At 49.7% G+C, this 15,298-nt stretch overlaps 1 protein-coding gene across 1 annotated transcript in view; it reads left to right on the top strand.

Annotated features, from left to right (window-relative positions):
* The window catches only part of LOC137905743 (BAH and coiled-coil domain-containing protein 1), a 53,250-nt gene that overhangs the window by 27,127 nt on the left and 10,825 nt on the right, over positions 1–15,298 (top strand). Inside the window, exons 3-14 of the mRNA XM_068749995.1 lie at positions 1,773–1,898; positions 2,074–4,389; positions 4,668–4,782; positions 4,882–5,081; positions 5,185–5,346; positions 6,808–7,076; positions 7,313–7,664; positions 9,717–10,676; positions 11,978–12,147; positions 12,274–12,410; positions 12,648–12,761; positions 15,156–15,270. Of these exons, the coding sequence (XP_068606096.1) occupies positions 1,773–1,898; positions 2,074–4,389; positions 4,668–4,782; positions 4,882–5,081; positions 5,185–5,346; positions 6,808–7,076; positions 7,313–7,664; positions 9,717–10,676; positions 11,978–12,147; positions 12,274–12,410; positions 12,648–12,761; positions 15,156–15,270 (5,036 nt within the window). The remainder of the gene's footprint in view (positions 1–1,772; positions 1,899–2,073; positions 4,390–4,667; positions 4,783–4,881; positions 5,082–5,184; positions 5,347–6,807; positions 7,077–7,312; positions 7,665–9,716; positions 10,677–11,977; positions 12,148–12,273; positions 12,411–12,647; positions 12,762–15,155; positions 15,271–15,298) is intronic.

Raw genomic sequence — 15,298 nt, 5'->3', positions numbered from 1 at the left:
GCCGTCAATCGTCACGCTCACAAACAACATGCTGCCGCAGAAAAAAAAAAAGAAGAAAGAAACTCTCCCGGCTCGGATGAAGACTGCAAAACAGCTCTCTGCTTTTCTCCCTCCCCAATATAAAGGACCCCCCCCCCCCCCACCTCACTGTAGATGAATCGGCACAAACGTATGAGCTTATTAATCCCGACGACAAAGGAAGAGACAAAAACGAGATAGAGTGAGGTATAAAAAAAAATTGTTGCAACAAAGAAAAAGAGAATAGTCGGGGTATATAATTATCACCCCGTTGCCCTACTCAGAAAACAGCACCTCCTGTGTTACCCTTCTGGTGTTGTCTTGCCCCCTCTGTGCATTTCATTAATTAAGATGGGAGCAAGCAGAGGCCCCTCGGAGACACGGTCATTAAGCCCACCACAACACTCCGCCCTCCCCACAGTACAGGCGCCATTGTTCCACCGGCGGAAAGTGAGACATTCAACACAGACCTCTCCTCTCTCTGTTAAAATCATTGCACAGCGCGCGCACACACACACACAAATGAACTGCATCTGTGCTTGCTGGGACCAGGGTGCGAGCTTGCCAACATAAATACGTCTGCCTTTCATTTAGCTTGTAGAGCCACGTTTTCCTGTCTTTGCCCCCCCCCCTCGCTCCGTCCGCGAAGTCGTGCTGGAAGAGGCCAGAGGGTGAGACAGGTGCACAAGAAGGGGAACGACGACATGGAACAGCTGGACTTCTCTAAAGGACTTGGAGGTCACCGAGAAACTTGCATGTGTTGCTCGCGGAAAGCCGACATCCAGTTAATCTTAATTGCAGTCAGACGGATTAGAGCCGTCTCTCCTCTTTCTTTTTTACCGCGACTTGATTTTCTTGTGGTAAACATGTACCTATTGTTTACTTTCCTTGTCTTTACTTATATTTGGTGTGTGTGTGTGTACCCGGCGTTGACCCGGAGAGTCCCAGGTTTACTCGTGGCTTCTCTTTAAAGCATCACATTACCTAATTTGCTCTCTAGAGAATATTCACTTTCAGCAAAGTTTATTTTTGTCATATCAACATCCGGCCCTAATTTGGCAGATTTGCAGTGCTATTTATCGCAAATAAAAAATGACATGAAATAATTCATTAAACAGTAGAAGAGATCAGGTAATTCAATTCACATTGATTGGCTAAAATGTTACACAATTACAAGCGGAAGTGAGTTGTCATAGCGATGCTGTTTCTTCTTTCTTTTTTGCTATTATTGTGAAGGGCTTTCATCTCAATCCATGTTTTCTTCATCCTCCACCTCTCTTCTGCCTCCTCAAAAAAACACAGAGTCCATTGTGTTTCTGAATGTCCTGTTGCAAAATGCACGTTTGTGTTTGCTGGCGGCGTGAATGTCCTCCAGATGGACTCAGATTAAGCCCAGGTGTGCTGGTTTTTTGAGGCCCAACACCCAAATAACATTTTAACCACAGTTTAAGGTCAGTGTTGGCCGCTGATGGATGGAGGTGGCCTCGCCCGTTAAAGGAGATGAAGGGAAAGCCGCATGGTTCTCAGGCAATCGTCATGAAAAATAGAAATCCTCAAGACTCTCTTCTATTGTTTGTATTCTAAACTCAGGCGGGAAAGCAAACGTGGCGGCCAGAGCCGATGCTTATTTGCGTATGAACGCCGCCAGCCGCACGGACCTGGAGGATGGCGCCGGGCTCGTCTGCATAACTGCGTTTTGGTGCTTTATTGTCTTGTCTTAACAATTCTCTCCCACACCCTGCTATCCATGTCAGCAGCTCCAGGGTATTCTCGATTCTCAGGGAGTCTGGCCCACACGTTCCTTCCCATGAGCCACTTGGATCACCATGCCAACAGCGGGGTTATCTATGGGCAGCACCGTTTCTATGACACCCAAAAAGGTAAGGCAAGAGACGATTGCAATCAGACAGGAATAAAGGCTTTTAAATGTAATCTGTATAGCATAGTGTGGTGTAACTTAATGTACACGATCATGACAGCTGAATCATTTCATTCTGTCTTTGCATTTTCCTTTCCACACTAATGCGTCTGTATTTACTGGCCTTCCTTCCTCAGAGAACTTCTATCTCCGAGGTCTCCCGTCCCAGCCACCTCTCATCTCAGCCAATCACAGTCTGCCATCAATGTCCAGGGCGGGTTCAGGACACTCTCAGGGTTCCTGCAGCAGAGACAGAGATCCTGGATTAGGGACGGCGCTAAATAAAGGTCTTAAAGAGGGTTCTGTGGACAGAGGAGTGGTGCCTGTCAAGGACAAGGAGAGGTCCGGCAGCAAGCAGGAGACAAAGGACAGGCAGCAGCAGCACCAACAGCAACACAGTCACCAGCCACCCGCGCCCACACACCACCACCATTCCCACCCCCATCAGCAGCACCCCCTCTATACGCAGCACCCACTACCCCTGGAGGAGGTCAACAGTCGGGCCCTGGAAAGACACAAGGCATCACACACAATGGAGTACAGCAAGGAGCACGCTCAGAGTATGGGCAAGCCCCTCAGTGCCTGCTTGCATAACGGAAAGATGCAAAATGGAGATGCAGTCACTGGAAGAGGGACAAAAGCTTCCATGTCCAGCTTTGTGGGGGAGGGGACAGTCCTTGGGGCCATGGGGGGCAGCCAGGGTAGACATATGGGGTCCAGTGGCAGTAGTCGCTGCACTAAGGAGGGGATAAGTGGGGAGATGAGAATCAGTGAACAACCTTCAGACTGTCTGGAAAGAGGTCAGGCACCCCTCCACCACTCACTGTCCTACTCTGTACCCCCACCCTTACACATGGGCTCGGCTGCCGGAGGGACACACACCCACGCACATCCTCATGCTCACCCCCATACCCATCCACACCCGGGGGGCTTCCACTGCATTCAGCTCCACCCCAGCCACCCACACCATTCCCACCACACACACCACCACCACCCAGACTTTTTCTGCCCGCCTCCTGCTCCTCTCGCCAACCCTGCCTTGCACGAGCGGGGCCCCACCAACGCGGGGCGAGAACCTAAAGCCACCGGCCCTACATTTGTGCCATCTGTGGCAGACCTGGGGGATAAATCTACTGGGCCGTTCCAGCTCGGTAACTCCGGTTGCCAGGGTGTGGGTGGTGGAGGGGGTGGTGGCAATATCAAGGACAAAGCAATAGAGAAGGGTGGAGGTGGTGGGCATCACAGCAGTTGGCACAGAAAACAACAGCAGCAGCAGCAACAACAACAACAGCAACAACAACAACAGCAACAACAACAGCAGCAGCACCAATACAGAAAAACAGAGAAGGCTCCAGATTGGATGCAGTCCCACCACCAGCACCTCCAACCCTCACAACTTCCTCCACCCCCCCAGCTACAACAGTCCCCGCACCCCCAACAGCAGCACCAGGTTGTGCGGTCACGCAGTGTTGAGTGTATCAACAGCGGCGTTGACATGGATGTGTTCAGGCCGTCACTGCCCCAAGGGCCCAAGGCTGGACACGCTGTCCCTCATTCTGTCAACACTTCTCCTTACAGGGACTGTTCACATCCGGGACCCCCACCCAACTCCTCTCCACTGGGGAGCAAAGGCCTGAGTCAGCACGGTGGTGCTGGAGCAGCCCACGGCCCCGGCGCTGGAGGTAGCTGCTCCTTACAGAGAGATGGCCAAAAAGTAGCAAGGATACGCCACCAGCAGCACGGGCGCCCCGGTCCGGAGGCTCCGCCTTCTGTGGACTTGACCCAGGGGGCGAGTCAGGAGCTCAAAAGAAAGATGGACATGTCTCCTTATGGCTACAGCAACAGCAATGGGCAGCACCACCATCAGCAGCCCCCAGTGCCACCGTGGAGCATGAGACCTCCCCACCACATGCCACAACCCGAGGAGGAGCAGAGGAAGTCCTACATGGAGTTAGGGAACACTGGGGGGCAACACTCCCAGCAGCAACAGCAGCCAGGGATGAGCCTGGCTCCCCCCGCCCCTCCTCTCAGTCAGCAACAGCAACAGCAACAACCCCAGCAGCAGCCGGAGCCCCAGGGTCCACCTCAGGGGGAGAACAGTGCCATGAAGAGCTTGCTGAAGTACAGCAGCCAGCAGCAGCCACTGCTCCTCTCACAGAAGAGCCCCTTTGGGGGGCTGGGGAACCTCAAATCAGGACCTGCTGGTGGGAGCTGTGCCCTTCAGGGCAACAAACAGAGTCTACCGGCCAGAAAAGGCCCCGCTAATGACAGTGAGCGTCCTGATTATAGCGGACGTAGCCGGGACATGGGGGAGGCAGGCCACGGAGAAGGCGAGGTGCGCCAGCCGCCGGTAGGGATAGCTGTGGCGGTGGCCAGACAGAGGGAGCCGTCGTGCCGCTCGGCCGACATTCATCCCAACAGCCGCCAGGGGCGGGTGCATCCGTCGGTGAAAGGTAAAAAGCCAAGGTCATTGCCTCGTGGACAGAGATGACGGGAGGGGACGAATATTGCTTTTCCAATCTGGGAGCCATTAATGGCTCAGTTGTCAAAACCCCCCAAAAAAACGGATTTTTATTTTTTTTAAAGGTTAAAGGGAATTGAGAATTTGTTTGGAGGGAATTTTGTAATATTTTCAGTTCCTGTCGCTTAAAGTAAATGCTGTAGTATAATTACTCACCACAATAAAGACAGCTGTGGAGGTTAATGGTTAAAGCTAATGTTTGTCTCACAGGACAGTCCCGCTCGATGTATCCCTCAGATCCCGCCACCGAGGAGGAGCGGAAGAGGTTGAGTGGGGAACAGATAGGTCTGACATGCTTGGATCGGGACAGAGATGCATATATCAGGTAAGCAGTAAAACGGCTGCTTAACGTCTAGCTTAAAGTCTTTTACTGCAATGAATGTCCAGTGTCTTGGCCTTAATTTGTTTGTCCTTCTGATGTTAGGGACAATAAGGAAAGGGTGGAGTTTGCCAGAATCCACCCCTCCAACAGCTGTCATGGAGACATCACCTCTCATCTCATGGTGCCAGGCGGGACTTCCCTCCAGTCTGGCCAATTAGGAGATCCTGCTGCACATTCGGCTCACCATCACTGGATGCCAAGAACTGGAAGTCCATCCCTCTGGATGGCAGGACACTCTTATGGTGAGATTGTTTAACACGGGTAGCAAATCTAGAATTTCAATTTCAACTTTGCTGTATTTACGACAGTTTCCAACAAATCTAAAGTGCCATTCTTTCTATAAAGCTGGTATAGGCCATTCTGCCCTGCACCAGAATCTGCCCCCAGGTTTCTCTGCAGCCATGCCAGGCTCTCTCCAGCCAGTCCTTCCTCTGCCTCAGGACCCCTCTGCCCAGCTGGTGGTCTTGCCCAACGAACCTCCGGCTCATCCTGCCACCCATCACCTGGGTATGCTATAGCCTTGCCGTCTCCCTCTGTAGAGCCGAGTATATCTATTAATACTTTGAAACAAATGAGTCTGCAAAGACCACACCAACCATGCACGTACCACATTATTATTTTTACCCTGATAATTCCTACAAGTGTAAAATGTTTCCCCCTTAATGTAGCAGTTCATTAAATATGGCCTTTACTCAATAGCCTTGCGTCCCACTGATTAGTCATTAACACCGTTATTCCAGTCTTCACATATATCTGGGACTAAGATGAAAAAAAAAAGGAAAAAAACGCTGCTGGTAGTCACGGTGATCCTGTGAAGACGACTGATGAATTTCCCTTTAATGGGCTCATTCACAGACACTACAATTTAAACCTTTCCTGAACGCCCACCTGCTTGGCACAGCGGGATCGGGGTTCTCGACGGGTCGGGGGTAGCCATCCGCCACTTGCACGTGTGTAGCCCCGGAATATAGAAAAACGCACATAAACATGCATGCACGCATGCGCGCATGCGCGCAGGGCCCCAAGAGGAAGTGTGTGTGTATGTGCGAGGAAGCGATTACTACTCAAAATCCATTATAGGCGTTTATTCAGCGAAGGGCTACCTCATTTGTTAACACGCAATTTTCATTTCAAGTTTAATTTCCTCCACAGTAGTGCATCCCAGGAAAGAAGGTGCTTCTACAAAATCTTTCCCATTGGAAATGTTTTGTGTATTAAATGTTATGTCTCTAAACAGTTTTTTTTTTTTGATGTGTCTGCAATGAACGGGATAATGTGGAGTTCAGGGAGCGGAAAAGACACAAGACTAAAAATATAGCAGTTTTGAGGTTTGAGTGGAGGCCCACTACTCCCCGAGTGGGACTCTGACATGTTACATAACCCTGGCTCTAAAAAAGCCACATAATGAAAAAGCTTGTCCACAGACATGGGAACTCGGCTTCCTGCAGAGCTTCTTCCTGTGGTTTGGCTGGGCAGGTGGGACTTTTCAGTGGAAAGTTTACGCTGAATGCTCCTGTGAGACAGACATGTATTTCTAGAACAGCATTCTGCCCCCTCTACTCAATCTCCAACCATCATCATCTTGTTCACATTTCATCGTTATGACTTTTTATTTTTTTAGAGCATTCCAGCAATTCTCAAGGCAGTTCGTAAAAGACAGCTTTCTGTTCAGGGGGGGGGGGGGGGGATTGCTGCTTCCTGGGGAGATGTCGTTCTGCGCAATAAAAAAAAAAGAACATATTTTTTTAAGAGATTTGTCCTGTGAATGCAATTATATTTAAATGATCCGTAATGGTTTTACTCTTTTCAAATGGGTGCGTGGGAGGCAGAAATTGACAGCTGTGGATAGCGCAACGTCTTATTGTAGTTTTTTTGTGCATGTTGTGGACGTGTATAACGCGTGTCTTTTTTTTTTTCCCCCTTAAGGTAACGCTCTTTGTCTCATTCATCCTTTTTTCCCCTCATTAGATATGATGGAACAGCCAGGGCTGTGGCCCCCTGTGTACGGAGCCCGGGGCCCACCCTCCCACATGCAGCATCCTGCTGTATACTCCCGATCCCAGTTTCTACGGCAACAGGAGCTGTACGCTCTCCAGCAGCACCAGCAGCTCCAGCATCAACATCAGAGCCACCAGTCGCAGCAACCGCAACCACAGGCTCCAACGCAGCAGCAGCTGCAGCAGCACCGAGCCGCACATGGCATGGACATGCAGCTGAATGCCACCCACAGTTTACAGGTGACAAGTCGCACAACCAGACAATCGTTACGATTTTAGTGTAAAGAGCGTTTGTTGAACATGGATTCATCAAAACTCAATCAAAAAATGAAATCAAGAGCCATAAAAAGCCGATTTACATCTAATATAGCGATCAGAGGGGTGGGACGATTTGTAGTTTATAGGTAAGACATTACTTGTCAAATTGTTCGTTTGGGTGTTTTGTGCCAATTGACACTTTATTTTTAATGCCATAGATGCAGAAGAGACCTGATGAGGCCTCGGGTGAACTAGAGGAGCTCATTTCTGAACCAAGAACGTCTAAACCTGCCAAGCCCTACTCTTACAACCCCCCCCAGAGGAACACCTCCCCCCCCGGGGCATGCGCTGCTCACCTGTCACCTTGTTGCCAGTCCCCTTCACTACGACCTCCTCCCAAAAGCACTCCTTCTACACCCTGTCCTGCTCCCAGCCCTGCAGCAGCAGCAGCAGCCCCTCATTCACCTGCCATCAGCTCGGCCCCGCCGCAGATGCCCAAAGGGGCTGAATCCCAGGACAAGAGAGGGGAGGGACAGCCCCCACACGATTACCCAGAGTCTCTGGAGCCTGGTGAGCATCATCAATAAAATCCGTATGCGAACAAAAACGAAATACAGATAGAGAGCTTTCCATCTGTCTTTGATACACTGTGTGGAAAGCATGAACTAAAAAAAAACACATGCTTTAAAAAAAATAAAAATCGTTTCAAGATGCTCCTTGGGAACCGATGTTCCGCCAGATAAGCCACAAAAGAAAAATGAATTCCATTATATAGCAGCGACTTCTGCTATATGAACAATGCTAGCTGAGATAGCCGCGGGGGTTAGCGATCTTGTTTTTCTGCTGATGTTGCGGGGATGCGTGCGGCCGGATCTGATTGGCCGAGCAGCTCAGAGCTGCAGAGAATGGCTGCCGACTGAGCTGGGGCTTTCTCGTACCCTCTGCAATGACTGAGAAACACACCTCGACAGCAGACCGCACCTCCCCCCCCCCCCCACACACACAGGCCTAGCGGGCTTGCAGTCACCACTCGCCAGAGAACTGGCGTCAGGTGCTCTGATAAACCAAAAGGCTAATAACACAGTCACGCAAGGCTGCATGAAGCCAGAGCGCTTTCATCTGTTCCTGATTTTCACCTCTTGTGACCTCAAAGAGAGAGACTATATTTTATAAATTGTGCTTACAAAATAACGACAGTTGTATTTTGGTGATGTAATCGCCGGCGTTTGTCTGGCTGTCCGTTAGCAAGATAACTCAAAAGGTTCTGCACGGATATTGATGACATTTTGTATAAAGATACTAAGAACAATTTAAAACCTCTTGATGATGATCCAGATCACCATGTGAATGGCGTGAATCTAATGAGGGGAATGAGCTGCTTGGTGGAGGTCTGTTCTCTCCGAATCCTAGTTGTTAATGCGTTTTCCATAACTTGCATTGGTTCTTTTATCTCTTCCAGAGGTGTGAGATCAATAAAGAGAACATTTGAAAGATTTCAACATTTAATAAAAGTGTGCAGCAGCATATGGAATTTTCATCTAATTCCTTAAAGCAGGGGTGTCAAACTCATTTTCTCCAAGGGCCACATTAGCATTATGTTTGCCCTCCAAAGGCCAAATGTAAACCATAACACAGTAAAAATGTGTACAATAAAATATTTTGATATCACCTTTTTGAAAAGGTTGTAACTTAAAAATTGTTAGAGAAAAAGCCATACTGTAAATGAGAAAAATCCTAAGTATGAACCAAAGTTCATACTTAGTACATCTAATAATGTAGAAAAGTTCCATTCAAATGCAATCATCACGCAGGAACAAAGACAATCGATACAAAATCCACCACAAAAGCCACCACCTTGTCTTGTTATGGACATGCACGAACCAAAAAAACCAACCGAAGTGATCAAGATAAAGAACATTCCCCGAGTCAATACTGCGGAAAAGACGTCACTTTCAGGATCCGCACCGGACAGCTCCATATGTAGCCTATGGAGCTGTCCGGTGCTGATCCTGAGTGCCATATGTAGCCGGGGTCAACATGTCAGCACAAGCTGGAAAAAACAAAAAAGTTCAAATAACTTTCAATAGTCACCGCCAGCAGATTATTAATCTCCGGACTGCAGCGTGTTGCTATTGTTATTGACATGTTGCTGAATTTTTCCGTTTGATCAGTTTACTACTTAAGTTACAAACATTGCGTATTCAATTGTATAGTTGTAAAAATATATGGATAGATTATTGCTGTTATTATAACATAAATACTTTCAAATGATCAGGTTAAGAAAACCACACTACTCCATCGATCAATAATCAAACTTATTCAAGTAAATAATATTAAATAATAAATACATAAAAATATCATCCAACACAAGTTATGGCACTTTGTTCAAAACTCTTTTGTCACAGTTGAGAGGGGCAGAACTGCAGAACAACCAACAAATGTGGGCTGTTAAGAACATGTGTGACAGATGCAACATTTTACAAAACAAATGTCTGCACACAGCTCTCGCGGGCCACAGAAAATGACTTGGAGGGCCACATTTGTCCCCTGGGCCTTGAGTTTGACACATGTGCCCGACATTAACAATTGATAACCAACATGTATGCATCTTTCTCTTGATAGACTTGCCCCCTGTGTACACCTACCCTGCTGTTGCCATGGGTTACAGGAGCGGGCCCTCACCCCAGGATGATCACCTGGCTGAGCCAGCTGATCTGGATGCAGTCCAGGTGGAGCCGGCCGAGCACGCACCACAGTCCCTCTCCAGCCTGGGAGCGGAGCTAGACTGCCAGGCAAAATTCCGAGCCCTCCTCGAGCCTCCCTCAACTAAGGAAGTGGAGCAGGAAGAGGAGGAAAGCGTGGTTGAGAGAGTTTTGGAACAGCGAGAGGATGTGGATGTCGCCTTGGTGACAGCGACAAATTACGTGCCCAGAGAGAAGGCTGTAAAGGAGCAGGGGCCCGCCGAGGAAGAGGTCTTGGTTTGCCCCCATGCTGAGAGCCCAGTCTGTGAGGCTGCTTCCTGTCCTGTCCCCCTATCAACAGAGGAATCTGAAAGGCCAGGAGCTGTCATCACTTTAGAGGAGGAAGAAGAGGAAGAGGCTGATGAGGCGGTGGGGGGAGAGGGCCAGGTGGCGCTCCATGAAAAGGTCAGCATGTGTGGAGATCAGGATCCGGAGTTGGCTGCTATCATTGAGCTTGACCCTGCTTCCCCTGCGGCCCCTGAGCCCCTGCCCCTGGTCCTTGATGGAGCGACGGACAACAAGCAGCAGCAAAACAACGAGACGACCCCCGATGACGTCTCAGTGGACTTTGTGTGTCTTTCGTCCGCTTCCGCTTCCGCTCGCAGCCCAAGCCAGCCGACTGTCGCCGCGCCCCACAAACCACTCGTGCCCTGCTACTGGAGTCTGGAGCTGCTGATCGCTGCCGCCTTCTGCACAGACATACCCCCATTCCCCTTGTTCCCTCTTAGCGCCCCATCAGCTGCCCTGTCACAGCCAAACCCCCACCAGGGTATGGAGCTTCTGAGTGAACTGGCAGATCTGGAGCTGCAACAGCAAAAGCGCACTTGTGGGAAAACCCAGGGTGAGAGACTGTGGGTCTTCCATTACTCATGCACATCGGGTAGCACACTGATATCAGCAGAATGCACTTCCCTCTCTCTCTCTCTCTCCTAGTTTACCTTCCTTTTCCTCTCCGTCTTCTGAAACAAGCTCAAACTCCACCCTCAGGCCTAGCTCGCGTCACTCTGTGCGTCGTCGTCGTCCCCCGATAGGCATCACTTGCTGCTTGTCGCAAGAGCCTCTTGTGGGTTCTAACGCGTCCCCAGAGAGGCTGTCTGAACGCATGCTTGCCGTTCCTCTTCTTTCGCTTTTTAAAGGCACTTGTATTTTTCTTTAAGGCTGTTCTAACGATGTAGAGGCCTCAGGAGAGGGAGAAGAAGCGAGGAGGACAGGGCTGAACTACTACTGAGGGGCGTACCCCCCCCCCCTCCGTCTCGTTCCTCTCTTTCCCTACCAGCTTTCCTTGGGGAACCGTCTGCCTCTCTATCCTGCCTCTGTTAGATCCACACACATGCACAGATGCGCACACACACACACACAACCAGACACACGTAAAATGACGCGCATTTGGAAATGCACAGCAAAGAGGAGACACCAGTTGGTTTCCTTTGCTCACACACACTCACACACACACAACACATTACTGAAAGTCACCGTGTCGTCACAAAAGCAGGCGACGTTTTCAGCACCCTGGAGCATTGCCTGGCTAATTAGGCCCCATTGTTTTAAAGTGCCTTTAAAAGCTTCCTTGTTTTTCAAAGCACCATGTTTTTTCTTTTGTTTTTTTGTATTCATATTCATGCAGAAAGGATGTTTTGTGTTTACCACAGCGTCCTAATGCATTTAACTGCTCCAAAAAGAAGGTTCTAAAAAACAAAAACAAAAACAAAAAGGACATCACAGGCCGATTTAAAAGTCAGTGATTTTGATGCAGCACATTTGATAAGGCTGAAAAGTGACAGCAACAGTCTTTACTACAAACGAGTACAATAACAACGGCAGGAGAATCGTACATTATCAGTTCAATAAATACAAATGTACAACAGTGTTAGTTTGCAAACAGAAGTTTATGGTCCCAATTTCCCCCCCAGTGTCTTTGATCCTCCTGTGTTTTCCGTATACAAGAGCAGAACGGAAATAACGTGCCGCGTGCGAAGCCTTTGATGCCGAACGTGTACGTGCAAACGCTTGGACGCGCAAACTCACGGCCATCGTTCTTTTTCACTTCAAGATGCATTTTCATTTTGCCACGATTATAGTTTCTCTAAAACCAAAGTGAACATAAAACCAAATGAACTTTTTTGATCTTTTACTCCGTAATAGAAGGCGAGCTGCTGATGTTTGACCTCCAGAGCCTCGCCACCTTGGCCGCAGCCCGCGCGCTGGAGATCGGTGCCCAGGAAAGCAGCGGTGCAGATTCAGGGCGACACTTTCCGGCCCGCAGGACCCTCAACTTGCGGCGGAAATGCAGCTGGACACCTCGCAGTGAACCTGTAAGACTATAAGACGTCAGAAGCAAACAGATGACCTGCGATGTGATCTATTAATGTGTCCAGAGGTAACCACAGTTGTGTGTGTGTGTGTGTGTGTGTGTGTGTGTGTGTGTGTGTGTGTCTCAGGTATGCCCGGCCAAAGGTACCATGGAAACAATGGACGGTCCCGAGCTGGCAATGCGTGTGAAGTTGGCTGAGCTGCAGAGTCGCTACAAAGAGAAGCAAAAGGAGCTCGCCAAACTTCAGCGGAAACACGATCATCAGTAAGCGTGACCTCACGCCCCCCCCCCCCCTTCCCTTGAATGTCATTTCCACGCCTTGTATTCAAAGATTTCTAAAGCATTTAAGGAGTCAAAACAAACTCGACCCCCGAGCTTTTGGAGAGTTCCCTTATTCGTTTTTGCGCCAACCTTTTTAATTTTATGAGAAATGTTTCGTGTCTCAGTCCCCCCCCCCCCCCCCCGGTGTCTTTGTGGGTTTATATCTACCTGTGCCGGCAGGAAGGAGGAAACGCCTCGCAGCCCGGCACGACGAGGACCGGGGCGGCCACGGAAGCGGAAGCCCACCCTCGCCACAGGTCCGCCGTCCTCATCTGAGGGCCACAAGAAGGTCAAGTGAGTATCGTTCATCCCGATGGCATACAGGGACCGCCTCTCACTGGCATAAACAGGAAGTGGCAGAACACAGCTGAGGCTTTCAAAGAAATAAAAGTCCACTTGATCCCTTTCTTTCTAATCAACACTGGCATTAATTTTAGAGCAGCATAATCAGTGTCAGTCGAGTGTCTGCTCGTACAAAGCGTGCATCACATGAGGACTATCGAGACGCAGAAACGTCTCACTGGTCTCATTAGGGTTCGCCCCGGCTAATATTAAACCTCAATGGCTTTACTGCAGTGCATGTTAAGCTTAGCTGGGCCGGGCTAACGGGTAGGGGCTCGCTGCTGCTGACTGAGGGGGTTGACAGGCAGAGGATGTAATTAGAATACTGTAAATTCTCCTGTAATCTGCTCCGGCAGCCGGAATGTGACACGCCATGTCCCCAAAGGTTCACAATGGGCCCAGTAGGATAACATGATGGTCAGACAGTCCAGGCACTCAGAGATGAAATGACGTTCAGGCCTGTCTGTGTGTATAATGGTAAAGAAAAAAGAAACAGTAGCAGGAATACAGTCTGGGAAACGGCTGAAATAAAAGCAACCGGAGAAGTGGAGATAAAGTGATTGTAGGATATACAAGAAAACCAGGAGCCTATATTATATCAAAAGGCTTCTGCTGCTGTCTGTAAATGGGGGGGGGGGGGGGGGGGCGGTCGTTGCTGTTTGTCGGAGGGTTGACTGACAAAAGTAGCTTCAGGGAATAAAGGTTTGGCTCTCCGACTTCATTTATTATAAGGTCTGGAAAGGCTTTGGGCACAAAATGCCAGCTCAGAGCAGCCCTTCCTTCCTTCCTGTTCTCTCACTGTGGTTTCTGGGCAGTGGTCCACAGTAGTCCACAGTAGTCCACAGTGGTCCACAGTCGTCCACAGTGGTCCACAGTTCCCAGCTGCCCCATCTAGGCTGTCACCTCCACTCTCCTTCGACCCACGTACACATGCCCGCTTGCCAGACTATCACTGATTTGAAATAGGGATGTTGATGCTTGGTGACAATGACACCCAGATGAAGGGGCGATGGGTATGGGGGCGGGGGGTTGATGGGTTATCCTGCAGGCCACAGTAACCTGCAGACCATCCCTCTATTGTGTTAACATTTGAGCCGCAGCTTTTCCTTCTTTAAGGCAGCCAGTGTGCACTCCTATTTCTGCTGATGACTTTGTGCAAGCAGCAGAGAATGACCTGACACGGCGGACCCATTTTATATCACGTGGCAGCGTTATGTAACAGCAAGAACTCGCACCTAGACCCCGCGATGCTCGGGAGAACACTGGGTGGGGGATGGGTAGCCAATCTTCCTGCATCTCCTTCCTTGGCTGATTTTTTTTTTTTTGCTTGAAGCATAGTTCAGCGTGTGCAGCAGCAGTGACTGAGCGACAGGTTCGATCCTACCTACCTGTGCATTGTGTGCATTCATGGAATGAATGTATGACGAGTCCTTGGACGTGTTTATCTGACAAGCATTGTGTGCTTTAGTGTGCACCTCTGTTTGTCCCAGCGAGTAGGTGCAGCTTTAAAGGAGAGGGATGGCAAGGACTACTGCTTGCCAGAAAACCCCCGCTAATCAATTCTGTTTAATTAACCGCTATATGCACAGCCCCCCCCCCACCCCCACCCCACCCAAATGGAGGGGAGCGACTGTCGTATTTGGGTTTGTCAGCAGTGGAAGGCAAGTCACGGTGGCCTCCGCCTCAAAGGGACAAATCCACACTTTCCTGCCACCTCTGTCATTCTCATGTGGGCAGACAGTCCCGCCAGCCAACAATCGTCTTTATGCCAGCCATTTGCGGCTCCAAGACTTTGCATTGACCCACCCCAGTTATTAGAGGACTGCATGCAAACTCCGTGTCCTCCTTATGCTGATGCCGCTCAGAGCATTGGAAATAGTCAGCAACGGTGACGGGGCCCCAATTGCAACCGCAGAAGTATGATCTTCGCAGAGAACAAGGAAGCTGCATGCACATGCACATGCACATGCACATGCACATGCAAATGCACAGGCGATGACCGCCAACCGTTTGTTTTATCTGCCAAAGTTATGCAGCGCTTCAGACGCCGCAAAGACGCTCCCTAGGTGAAGCCTTAAGCGCTCTTATGCCACGCGGCTCTCCAAAACAATCCCGGGGTTCTTGTTAGATCCCAGCTTTCCATGCATGCGGCTCAGACACCGGGCTCTCTGTGTCCTATTTTGTCATTCTGTTCGTCAGACAGAGAAAGGAGAGTTTTTAGAGCCCACAGAGGGGTGACTCAACAGTGTAATTTCCTGTGATGTCCTACCCCCCTTTTCTTCTTTGAAACTGCTGCCACCCCCTCCCCCCCTCTAATGAATGCCTTCCCCTTGTTTTGACTGGCAGGTCGATTGGGATGGGGCTTGCCCTCTCTTCTGAGGACCTTGGAGGTGGTGGAGAGGGTCAGAGGAGGAAGAAGAGGCTGTCCAGTCGAAGCTTTGAGCGACTCAGCAGCACACAGGTCAGAGTCCCCCTTGTCCTCCTCCGGT

The sequence above is a fragment of the Brachionichthys hirsutus genome, chromosome 16 (genome assembly GCF_040956055.1).
Source record: "Brachionichthys hirsutus isolate HB-005 chromosome 16, CSIRO-AGI_Bhir_v1, whole genome shotgun sequence".
NCBI lineage: Eukaryota > Metazoa > Chordata > Actinopteri > Lophiiformes > Brachionichthyidae > Brachionichthys > Brachionichthys hirsutus.
This window is presented reverse-complemented; position numbering and strand designations above follow the sequence as displayed.